The 13,538-nt window shown below is 31.3% G+C and overlaps 1 protein-coding gene across 2 annotated transcripts in view; it reads right to left on the reverse strand.

Moving 5' to 3' along the window:
* LOC142320385 (ATP-binding cassette sub-family A member 17-like) overlaps nt 1–13,538 on the reverse strand; it is a 67,108-nt gene that overhangs the window by 13,966 nt on the left and 39,604 nt on the right. For both annotated transcript variants that reach the window (XM_075358090.1, XM_075358091.1), the window contains one exon: nt 4,546–4,680. In XM_075358090.1, coding sequence (XP_075214205.1) covers nt 4,546–4,680 — 135 coding nt within the window. The remainder of the gene's footprint in view (nt 1–4,545; nt 4,681–13,538) is intronic.

The following is a 13,538-nucleotide window of genomic DNA, read 5'->3' on the forward strand; positions in this document are numbered from 1 at the left end:
AGTTAATAATGCTTGGATTCAACTAGACAGTGCTAGAGCCAGGCAGTCATGAAGTTGCTGCAAGAAGTTTTTAGAGATCAAATCTAAGAGCCTCTTCCTTCTCTGTACTTAAAACCAACAGAAAGTTTTACTTCTGGGGATATACAAAAGGTAATGTTTATCGAGGAAACTCCCACAGCCTTAACGAATTTCAAACTGCTACTCATGATTTCACCAAGAACATTCCATATTGAACAACATACACATATATCTGGATATTATGGGGATCATTTCCGATAACTACTGTAAAGTTACATTAATGTTACTTATTGTTGTACTAGTGTATGATAGTTGTATAGTAATTTTTTGAGCACCTGTATCTACCTTAACATTATTTATTTCATGTGCTTTTTTTTAAATAATTAACAAGAATTTAAATCACATGTATTTTGTGTTATATAATTTATATTTTTTTATGGCACTCCATCTTAATGATGTGATCTATTTAATGTTTTTTTTATTTACTGATCAGAATAAAAGATTTATTTATTTGTTAACATAATTTAATACAAATACCCTACTAACATGCATTTAAAAATATATGTGTGGTATAAATATTAAACTAATTTTAACATGCTTCACAAAACTTCTAGTAAACTGGTATTAGAAAATTTAATATGAACTGCTACTAAAAATTCTGAATAAAAAACCAGAAAGTTGATTTCTAATGAATGAAGATTGATTTAATAAATAAAAATAGTGCCATTTAAAAGATACGGTTAAGTTGTAATTTTTTTCCCCAAAATTGAAGAAAATAGGCTTTCAATTTTTTTAATCCTACAGCATTATTATTTACAATGTCTTTAATTTATTCCATCACCTTTATCAATTTTTAACTGATGGTTCCATGATGCTGAAAATCAACTGCAGGATCTTTCTTGTAGAGGGAAATTACTGCAAAAAATCCTCAAGTAATTTGAGATATTCTATTAGTGAAAGATTCATAAACTTATTTTATAGGGCAATAGTAAGTAGCATTTATAATAAATTTACAATTTATTAAATGGTATGAATTTATACTTCGTTACAGTTATTGTTCAGTTCACATGCTACAGAATCGGTGACAGTCAAAAAATATTATTTTTATTATGTATAGTTATTTGAAAGATCTTCTGCAAAATAAAGCTGAAGCAACTATTTGCGAAACATTTACATCTACCCAGTTAGCAATGACAACTGCTTGCTCATGTAGTCTTCGCAGTGTGCAAAGAATATTTGCCAAATCCTGCGAGAGTTTATCTGCTGCATCTATAATCAATGAAATTTGTAATGTCAATGGTCAAACAAACTCAGTTTCATTTAAATATCATAATGAGTAGGTTATCTATGTAGACAGTTTTGATCAGGAATGTATTCGCCAAACAACAATGGTGTTTTTCAAACACAGTGAGTACCCAACTTGCAAAAACGTGTGTGCAATTTTACAAGAGTAGATTGTGTTTATCAGAAGCATAAAATCTACATGTAAAGTTATGAAGAAATTGGGATATAAATCCAAAAAATGTAATGATGGTAGGCAGTTCTTATTGGAACGTACAGATATTGTATTATCACGTATTAAATTTCTACGAAAAATGCAGTCCCTGAGAAAAACCTTTCTTACGACTGAATATTTACCTTGAAAAGACATAGGTTTACCAAAACCATGCCAAAAAATTCATCTGAAGTTTTTGTCTCATCATTTAGCAATGGGCAAAAGAAAATGTGTGTTTAATGTTAACTTGCAACAGAAATACAAATTTTTGAAATTGTGTAATGTCAGTAACAATGAACGTGTTTATTGCACACACTGTACTAGATAATTTTCTGTAGCACATCAAGGAAAGGGTGATACTGAAGACCACATAAAAACAACTAAACATAGGAGTGCTATTAATGCTACTGCTTCAGTAAACATAAGAGATTTTTTTAAAGCCAAAGAGGGGAATAATAATAACAGTGATCTGGAGTTTGCTACTAAAGAAGCTACATTTTCATACCACACTGTTAAGACACAAAATCACTTTCAAAATATCAGAATGCACATTTAAACTGGTTAAAAGCTGTAGGACCCAAAATTTTCATTTGCTAGAACCAGAACTGAGGTAATTATTGTTAACATTATTTCGCCTTTTGTATTTGATAATATGTTGCATTCTTTGGAAAATATTAATTATATAACAGTAATGATGGATAGCTCAAACCGAAGTGAAGTAAGACTTGTTCTGATTGTTGTTAGATATTTCAATCTGGAATAGGGAATTCAAGTTAAATTTTTAAATTTTGATAAAGTGTCAGGTGGAACTGCTCAAATTTTTACTCAGTTTCTTTTGCAGTGTGTGAAAAAATACAAACTTGAGAAATGTTCGTTTGTTATACTGCTGATAACAGTAACAGTAATTTTGGTAGTGTGAAGAGAAAGGGAAATGAAAATGTGTTCAGAAAAGTTCAAAGTGATTTAGATAGACTTATTTTAGAAATTGGTTGTTCAGCCCACATTGAACACAATTCAATACAAATAGCATGTGATTCTCTACCCCTGGAAATAGAAGTTATTGTTATAAAAATTTATAAATATTTCCACATATAAACAGTAAGAGTAATGAAACTTAAAAGAGTTCTGTGAATTTGTGGAAACAGATTTCAAAAAAGTATTATCTCATAACAGCACAAGGTTCCTTAGTTTGTTACCTGCAATAGAAAGAATTCTTTCCATTATGATTAAGCCTAAAATCATAATTCTTATGTTGTGACAAATCCCTAAAATTATTATTTGATTTTTTTGAAAACATAGAAAGTGAACTGTTTTTGAAATTTTTATATGGTACTTTTTTATATGGTATTTTGGTATATGGTAGTTATTTAATAATGTAGTTGTGAAATTGGAAGCTAATTCTATCATAGCAACAGAAGTATTTTAGACATGTTCTAAATTAATCTGTCAACTTCAGGAAACAAAAACCCACAAATTTTTACCGTCTTCTGCCAAAGAATTTCTATGCGCAAGAAAATAATGTTGTTCAGGAACAAAAATTCTTCTCAACCATAGACAATTTTTATAATTCTAGTATCCAATACTTAAGAGTTGTGGAGAACCAGTTTTGATGAAGTTAGTAAGTTTCAGTGGATAAATTTACGAACTGAAATTACCTGGTCTGATTTAGAAGAGAGTGCACAAGTTGTTAATGAAATTATAAAGGATTTCATAAACATTGATGACCATTCGATGGACGTACATTATTGAACCAGGTAATTCAAAACCAAAGGGTAGGTTGTGGTTCAGGTTCTGAAAAAGTACCAGATACTATTGAAGAGAAGTGGAAAGCAATTTTTAAGTTGTTTCAAAAGACTGATATTTCATGTTGCAATATTTCTTAAATTGCTGAGTTTGCGATGTCTTTGTCTATGACATCTGCTCCAGTTGAGAGCGTTATTTCAATTACAGGGAAATTTGGTCTGCAGAAAGGAGTAGACTTTCAGTATCTACTGTTAAATATCTGTGAAATGTTAAAATTAATTCAGAACTTTCTTGAGAATTTTATGATGTAATGAAAACAAACAAACCATTTCTGAAAAAAGTCATGTCTAGTGAAAATACAACTGAATAAATAATTTAACACTTCAGTAAACTGCTAAGACTTTTAAGTAATTTCAAAAATATGTCCTGGGTTGGACCCAAAAAAATATGGTAAGCCTACTCATGTACCACCTTTGTCCGCTGACCTTGTTGAGCTAAGACTTCATTCAAATTAACACCACAGGTGCAAAGGTAACGCTCAACTTGCTGGCTACAGTCTGGAATGAAATCGACTTCAGGTGGGATGTATATCACATTAGAAATGGAAGAAGTATCAAATCAAAGTGAATAATTTAATAATGTGTTTTTCTATGAAATGAGATCTCAATGGAATGTAAGTTATGTCAATAAACTTTCATATGCTTTTAAAGTAGTGAAGTCCTTTTTGAATCACCCATTATAGTAAACATTGATAAATATAAATATATATTGACAAATCTTTCCACAATCAGCATAGATCATAAAAAGATCTACTAAAACAAAAAATTGACAACACAAAAAAATATAAACTACACTAAAATAAATCAAGATAGGTTTTTTTTTTGTATTCACACTAAAATTGACAAAGTCATATTCAAAAACTTCTCAACATTGTAGTGGATAGTGATTCAGTCAAGTGGATTTAAAATCTTAACTTTTATACATAATAATTACAAAGAAATTTCCAGATGAAAGCACTATCTTTTAAGTTTTTTTTTTTTTAAAGAGTATACCAATTTCATTAATGTCAATATGGTTGTTGCAACACTGGTAATGATTCTTAATGGCAAAATTCTTTATTGCACAAGCTTCTTATCATATTTGTTTTATTGTTATATCAAGGAAAAAATTAACTAGAAGTAAGTTGAATTAATAATATGAACAATGAAATATATATTTTAAATGATTTCTTAAAGATAGAAGATAAAAATTTTAGATTAAGATATAAAAAGAAAAACTGCAACACATACCAGCAGCAAAATGGGTGGTTTCCCTAAAATAGTCATTGCAATACACAAATTTCTTTTTTCACTTGCAGATAGCTTTCCAACAAGTGTATTAGCTGAATTGGTAAGGTTAAATTTAAACAGGCAAAATGATATATGCTAGAAAAAATAAAAGAATTTCACAAGTTTTAATTTCACAATATTTTAATAAATCATTCATTCAAAAAAAATAAGTTATTACAAATTAAATAAGTTAGGGATTAAATAATTTCCAAAAATAAATTTTATTAAAATGTTTAATGTAAATATAAGTAAGTTTTTACAAATATGAAAGCTTCGCTGCAAATTTTCTTTATCACTCTGAAGGATTATTGTGTCCTTGTAACTTTGGCAAATATCCTTCCAACATTTGTCATCAAACCACCTTTGTTTAACCTCAGAACTTTATTTATGTCCTTATTTAATATGTTAGATGCTGCCTCAATTATAAGATTTTTCATGTGTTCTATACCTTTGTTAGACCCACAGATGAAGGAGGTCAGAGAGTAAATGCAAACTATGCAATCTTTCACTTAAATAATTTTTTATTTCTTAAAGGTAATTCCAGAAGACTGGAAAAAGGGAATAATCCACATATTTAAAAAAAAGGAGACAAGATGTTTTATAGTAATTACAGAGTTGTTACATTACTTCTACACATGGCAAATCTATTTAAAAGGGTATTGGGGAAAATCAAATCAGAAGGAAGATTGAGGGGTCTTGAACAGATGGGGTTCAGGTATGGTAGATCCACTACAGATGCAATATTATGCTTGAGTGAGAAGTAGTATTATAATAAGAAGTTATAAATGGCATTTCTGGACCTAGCAATGGCATATGATAGCATGGATAGGGAAGGTGTGCGGTGAGTGCTAGAAGAAAGATATGTGGATAAAGTGGACATCCAGATGGTTAAATTTATGTGTAATGGTAGCCAAAGTTGTGTCAACAAGGTTGCAGAGGTCAGATTGGTTTGAGGATAGTGAATGGGTTGAGACAAGGACATGTGATATCTCCACTTTTGTCTATAATAATTACGGATGGAAGCTTTAAGAAAGTTAAAAATGAAATAGTTGAAGGAATAAGCAACTTGTTATTTGCAACTTGTTGTTTTGCTTGAATTGAGGAAAGATTACCAAACAAAATGCTGCATGCAGAGGAAACAAGTGGAAGACCAATGAGTAGACCAAGAATGAAATTGACAAATGCAGTGATGGAGGAAGTGCGCAAGACAGGAGATGTGGTGAGAGTAATGGAAGAGAGATGGTTCATGGATTGAGGGAGGTGGAGAAATTTTTAGAAGCCCAATCTAAGGAAACTTAGATTAAAGGGAAATGAAAATGATCAACCAGTTTAGGTTTGGAAGGAGTGGCAGGATCTATCCATCATTTTGTTCTAATGAATGGTAGTAAACTTTGAGCACAATCGGCATATGGTCTGAAGAAGTATTGCTCCCCAACCTAAAACATACAAGATATCAAGGAAGGCACATCCAAAATCGAGAACAGATGACCCCCTATCACCTACAAGGTCTACTTGCCTTCTATGTCACCCAAATTCTACCATACAAAATAATAAAATTAAAAAATTCATAATACATAAAAATTTAAAATACATAATACAATAATTATATTTCCCTTTTCATTGATAAAAACATCCTTAAATTGTCTTTTTTCCTGAATTCTTCCTTTCAAGCTAATTTCTTGTGGTGTTGTTTAACTCTTAGATATTCTCCCATTAATATACGATACATGCATTATGTCCTGTTTCCTTTAGCATGATCAGTAAAGAGAAAGTCTCCCACACTGCTTCATTAAAACTACTGAGATATATCGCAATAAAGGCCAAAAACCGCCTTTTAAATTTCAGCTAAAAAAGATTCATACCTCTCATTTTTATACAGCTTACACATTTATCAATGTTTAATTTAAAACATATGATGGTGCATCCTTTAGCCCTACCAAATATTGGCTCTCTAGATAGCATAAAGTATCCCTTAAAAAAAAACCTTCCCAGCGCTCTCAATGGCTTATCTTTTATATTGATCTCTGAGGGGAAAAAACATCAAATTTAGAAATTAAATTTAAAGATTCTATATCATATTTTTTATTCCTTAACCCTGCTTTATAAGTCAATATTTTAAATATATCTGGACAACAAAGTAATTATTCTGGCAGACATTTCATTCCTATTCATTGTTAAAATTTATATTCCTTATTCTTGTTGTAATTTAGCAATCATCAAGGCCATCTCATCCCTGCCAAACACTGCTGACAGTTCTTTGATTCCCTTCTTATCATTGCATCTCAAGTCATTTCCATCTGCAATTTGGGTAGATATATTCATGACTGGGTCAACCACCACCAGCTTTGAATTTTAGAATTAATTGCTTTCTAGATTTCATTTTACCTTCAACCCTCTTAACATTTCTGAAAATGTACATGATATCTTCATCTCTTTAGAAGATGGGCTATTATGGTGTAGTTCAAGCTACAAGTACATGGGCATAATAAATCCAAATGTTTTTCTCTAGTTATTAAATGATAAACATAACATTTTTTAACTAACTCTTTAACGTTATATTTTTTATAGTAGAATAGCAGTTCATTAAAAATAATACAGTCTCACCTACCCATATTTTTAATATTGTTTTAACTTATTTTCCTCCCTCTGTCAATCATGAAACCTTGCCGTTGGTGAGGGGGCTTGAGTGCTCAGTGATAACAGAATAACTGGACCGAAGGTGCAACCATAGGTTTCTGTTGAGAACCAGAATAAAGAATGATTCCTGAAAGAGGGCAGCAGCTGTCAAGGGCATAAGTCAGAACGACTTAACGGCCATATCAACATCAGTCAATCCTCTGAGTACTGTGCAGCTGAAACCAATGGAAAACTACAGCTGCTTTTTTTCCAAGAAAATGTGCCCACCTCTGGGTGGTGACTACTAAGGAAGGAGTCACCAGAAAATTAGAAAATAACATTCTACGAGTCAGAGTGTGGAATGTTAGAATTCTAAAAAAGGTTGGTAGGTTAGAAAATTCAAAGAGGGAATTGGATAGGATAAATGTAGATGTAGTAGCAATTAGCAAGGTTCGGTGGGAAGAGGAAAACGACTTTGGGTCAGGTGATTTTAGAATAATTAACTCAGCTTCGAATAATGGGCAGGCAGGAGTAGGTTTCATAATGAACAAGAAGATAGGGAAGAGAGTAGAGTATTTCAAAACGCATAGCAATAGAATCATTGTAATAAGGATAAAATCAAAACCTAAACTGACAACGATTGTTAACGTCTATATGCTTACAAGCGCCCATGATGATGATGAGGTAGAGTGTGTATACGAAGAGATTGATGAAGCAATTAAACACGTAAAAGCAGATGAAAATTTAATAATAGTTGGAGATTGGAATGTAAGTATTGGAAAAGGCAAGGAATGAAAAATAGTGGGTGAATACGGGCTGGTCAAAAGGAATGAAAGAGGGGACAGACTTATACAGTTTTGCATGAAGTATAATTTAATTATTGCCATCTCCCAGTTTAAAAATCCTAATAGAAGAATATATACACGGAAAAAGCCAGGTGATACTGCAAGGTATCAGACAGCAAGGTATCATGGTTAAGCAAAGATTTAGAAATCAACTAGTCGACTGCAAAACTTACCCTAGAGCAGACATTGATAGCGACCATAATTTAGTGTTGATGAAATGTAGATTGGGGTTTAAAAACCTGAAGAAAAGGAGTCAGATGAATCGATGGAATTTAGAGAAGCTTGAGGAAGAGGAGGCAAAGAAAATTTTTGAAGCGGACATCGCAAGAGGTCTGAGTAAAAAAGATAAAGTAAAAAATGTAGAAGAAGAATGGGAGTATGTTAAAAAGGAAATTCTTAAATCAGCAGAAGCAAACTTAGGCATAACAAAGAGAACTGGTAGAAAACCTTGGCTTTCAGATGATATATTGCAGTTGATGGATGAACATAGAAAATATAAGAACGCTAGTGATGAAGAAAGTAAAAGGAACTATCGACAATTAAGAAATACTATAAACAGGAAGTGCAAACTAGCAAAAGAAGAGTGGATTAAAGAAAAGTGTTCAGAAATTGAAAGAGAAATGAACATTCTTAAAATAGACGGAGCATACAGGAAAGTTAAGGAAAATTTTGCGATACATAAATTAAAATCTAATAATGTGTTAAACAAAGATGGTACACCGATTTATAATACGAAAGGAAAGGTCGATAGGTGGGTGGAATATTTTGAAGAGTAATACGGAGGAAATGAATTAGAAAATGGTGTTATAGAAGAGTAAGTTGAAGAGGATGAAAGAGGAGAAACAATACTGAGATCTGAATTTAAGAGCATTAAAAGATTTGAATGGCAGAAAGGCTCCTAGAATAAACGGAATACCTGTAGAATTACTGTGCAGTGCAGGTGAGGAAGCAATTGATAGATTATACAAACTGGTGTGTAATATTTATGAAAAAGGGGAAGTTCCGTCCGACTTCAAAAAAAGTGTTATAGTCATGATACCAAACAAAGCAGGAGCAGATAAATGTGAAGAATACAGAACAATTAGGTTAATTATCCATGCATCAAAAATCTTAACTAGAATTCTGTACAGAAGAATTGAGAGGAGAGTGGAAGAAGTGTTAGGAGAAGACCAGTTTGGTTACAGGAAAAGTATAGGGACAAAGGAAGCAATTTTAGCGCTTAGATTAATTCTAGAAGGAAGATTAAAGAAAAACAAACCAACATACTTGGCATTTATAGACCTAGAGAAGGTTTCAATAATGTAGGCTAGTATAAAATGTTCAGCATTTTAAAAAATTAGGGTTCAAATACAGAGATAGAAGAACAATTGCTAACATTTACAGGAACCAAACCGTAACAGTGAAAATTGGAGAACATAAGAAAGAAGCAGTACTGCGGGGGATGAGGTCATGGGCATGCCAGAAGAGGGATGTCTGTGGTCTTTGTCGATACCATGGGGACCCCATCGGGAGAAGCCCTAATAGAAGGGCCAAGCTAGGGGGTGGTAGTCTGCTGCCACGGCATGCCTATGGGAACTGTGTTTGCTTAACGGCGGGGACCAGTTACCATAGGGGTGCTTAAAAAGAAAAAAAAGGAAAGAAGCTGTAATAAGAAAGGGAATTTGACAAGGATGTTCCCTATAGCCGTTACTTTTTAATCTGTACAAAGAACTAGCAGTTAATGATGTTAAAGAACAATTGAGATCCGGAGTAACAGTACAAGGTAAAAATATAAAGATGTTACGATTTGCTGATTATATAGTAATTCTAGCTGAGAGTAAAAAGGATTTAAAAGGAATAATGAACGGCATGAATGAAGTCCTACACTACTACCGCATGAAAATAAACAAGAACAAAACGAAAGTAATGAAATGTAGTAGAAATAACGAAGATAGACCACTGAATGTAAAAATAGGAAGAGAGAAGATTATGGAGGTAGAAGAATTTTGTTATTTGGGAAGTAGAATAACTAAAGATGGACGAAGCAGGAGCAATATGAAATACTGAATAGCACAGGCGAAACGAACCTTCAGTCAGAAATATAATTTTTTTACATCAAAAATTAATTTAAACATTAGAAAAAGATTTTTGAAAGTATATGTTTGGAGCATAGTATATTATATGGAAGCAAAACTTGGATGATCAGAGTACCTGAGAAGAAAATATTAGAAGCTTTTGAAATGTGGTGCTGCTATAGGAGAATGTTAAAAATCAGATGGGTGGATAAAAATATAGTTAAAAGAAGAGACAGACTTATAGGCCACATATTAAGGCATCCTGGAATAGTTGCTTTAATATTAGAGGGACAGGTAGAAGGAAAAAAGTTGTGCAGTCAGGCAGCGTTTGGAGTATGTAAAAAAAATTGTTAGCGATGTAAGATGTAGGGGATATACCGAAATGAAACGACTAGCACTAGATAGGGAATTTTGGAGAGCTACATCAAACCAGTCAAATGACTGAAGAAAAAAAATCTTATTTTCAACTAATTCCTGTTGGGCTTTCAGATTTTTATTTCATCTCTCAATAAGTAACTGCTTACTTTCTTTAACAAGCTGCACAGTAGTCGCTTTAAGCACTTTCAGATCCCCTTTCATAGTCTGTATAGCTAGTTTATCATCTAATAATTTGGACAAACTGTCCATCCATTCTGTTTGACTGCCTGGCATGTCTTGTGACACAGCTTTCTTTCCAGGATGTTTTAGGGTCTCAGGTGAATTTCAGAGAGGTGACATTTTGTCTCCCTCTTATTTAGGCATGCTTTCACTGATGCAAATGTTAAGCATTTAAATTATCAATTTTATTTAAGTGAATAATCTTAGGTAAATCAAATTACAACATTAAACATATTAAGCTTGATTTTAAGCTTTTTCTATCCGTTTTCACAATGAAATCAATGGATTGGATGCACAGGAATTTCAGCTAAGAGTGCCAAGAGAGAGTTACCGTGGTACTGGGTTTACAGTGAAGCTTCTGGATGGCATTATCAAGGATAAATGAAATAAGTAAAACACAATGTAAGGCAAGTGTAACAAGACAAAGAATTAATTATTATTTAGGTGAGATTAGTTTGCACGGGAATAAACTAATAGATAATGAATTATAAACAAAAGTCACTTGTCAATGAAATTATTTACTACTACTATATTTGTAAAATATAAATAAAAAAATTTTGTAGGCGATCATGATCCTGAATTAATTTGATATATTCTGGCCTTGGTTAAATTAAAATTTTATTACAGAAGTGTTTTTTGAATAGGTATTATTCAGCAGCAAAGCGTATGCCACAAAAGCATCTCTGTTTCGGTCTGACACAAATGGTGCAAGTATGAACAAATCACTATGATATTTGCCAAATATAATACTTTAAATGATGTGCTTAGTCACTTGTTTGTGGCATTTAAGTAAAGCAAACAAGTTTGACATTTTCTTAAATGTGGATAAAATTGAAGTTCAAGCAGTTATAAATTAATTTGTTTTTAAAAAAATTTAAACCATTCAGCAACTTAGAGAATAAATGCAAATTTATTCTCTAACTGATATGCTACTTAATAATTGCAGAGTTTGTACTTCTAAAATTATTATGATTCCTCAAGAAACTAGATATTGTACATTACTTGGATAGTGTACTTCATTATACCTTGTTTAATGAAGAGCATTCCACAAAATTACATTGTTAAACGAAACTATAAAGCTATGAATAATATTGGCTTGTACAAATTTATTGCATGTAATACTAATCTTTTTACAATAACTCTTCTTTCTAAAATTAGGTCTCATTTTGTTATCTACATCATTCAAAGATCTTTTCAAATATTTTGCTGTTAATATTTTTTCAGTAGAAACTTTGTCTACCGGTCTCAAAAATTTATCATTTTTTGGACTTGTTATTCACAAGTTTTTCTGAATCTTCTAACTAAAAATCCTTTATCTTCTGCTTTTAATAAATTGTTTACATCTTCTTCCATCTATGAATCCTATTAAATTAAACATCTGAATAATATCATTTTTAATCTCCTGAATATTCTTCATTTAGCACAGCTTGTAATAATTAATAAATAAATGATGATGATAATGATAATATTTAAATACAATAATAAAGTTATAATATTATTTTATTATTAATATTAATAATAACAATCATAATTTGCGCCAAACTCCATTTATACATTTTTGAGCAACTTCTTTCCAAGAAATATGAATGTTTTTTCAATTGCATCTTTAATGGTGTAATTTTTCCAAAAATTTTTTAATTGACATTTATTTTTTATCTTCTAATTCAATTAAATCCCTTAATGTACTACGCAAAAACACAAATAATACATTTTAAATGTTGCTATTACTCCTTGATCCATCGGTTGAATAAAGAAATTGTTTTGTGGAAAAAAACAATTTTAACAGGAATCATCAAGAGTAGTTGAATGACTGGGAGCATAATCCACCAAAAGAGCTCTTTTTTCCAAATTATTGTCTTTGCAATACTATTTCATTCTGGAAAAAAGGTCGACAAACCATTCAGTAAATAATTCCTTAGTTATCGATGCTTTTTTTATTAGCATCCATTTTTTTTTTTTGGATAGGATAAATTAGATGTTGGATTTCTTTTTAATGCTCTTTGATTTTTTTTATGGTAAACCAATAACAATTTTCATCTAAAATCCAGTTACATTTCATTCAAAAAGTAATGTTAAGTGATTTTTGACTGCTTTGAAACCTGATGATGATTTTTTCTTCAATAGAAATGAAGCTCTTTGATGTTATTAGTTTCTGGAACACACTGCTTTTGTCTACATTGAACACTACTTTGGAGAAAAATTTTTTGTTCCAATTATTTTTTTATTTTTTTGGAAATTTATGATTTTAAATGATTAAACAATAACACTTTTTCTTGAATCAATATTTGAGTTCACGCATATGTCATTGTGACATATCATCTATCCACAAACTTACTTTTTTCAAGTTTTTCTGAAATTGGACTCCTCATTTTGCTGCTGTAATATCTATACAATTTTGAGCAGACTGCTTTATTTTTCCTGATCGGCCACATATAATTGTTACAGCTGATTGAGCTAATCCAAAGTAATGTGCCACAATGGATTGTTTTCACCTCCTTCAACATGTTCTACAATTTTTAATTTAGTTTCTAAAGAAATTAGTTTCGTTTTTCTTGATTTGGATATTTTAACAAGTAAAAAAATTACAATAATTAGATCAGATCACTTACATCATTTATATTAAATCTCAGTGAAACATAAGATACATTACAAATTTACATGAAATAAACAATAACTGAATTGTGTTAAAAATCTTGACAAGGCATGCTGTTAAAACAACGTACACACTCTCAGGAATATATACCATGTCAGAGAAGTTCATTACCTGAAGAATGTTGAGCACAGAGTGAAAGTGTAAAGGAAAAATCCTTTATTATTTCTTACACAGCCTTTCATCAACTAC

This window comes from Lycorma delicatula, chromosome 2 (assembly GCF_047948215.1).
Source record: "Lycorma delicatula isolate Av1 chromosome 2, ASM4794821v1, whole genome shotgun sequence".
Lineage (NCBI taxonomy): Eukaryota > Metazoa > Arthropoda > Insecta > Hemiptera > Fulgoridae > Lycorma > Lycorma delicatula.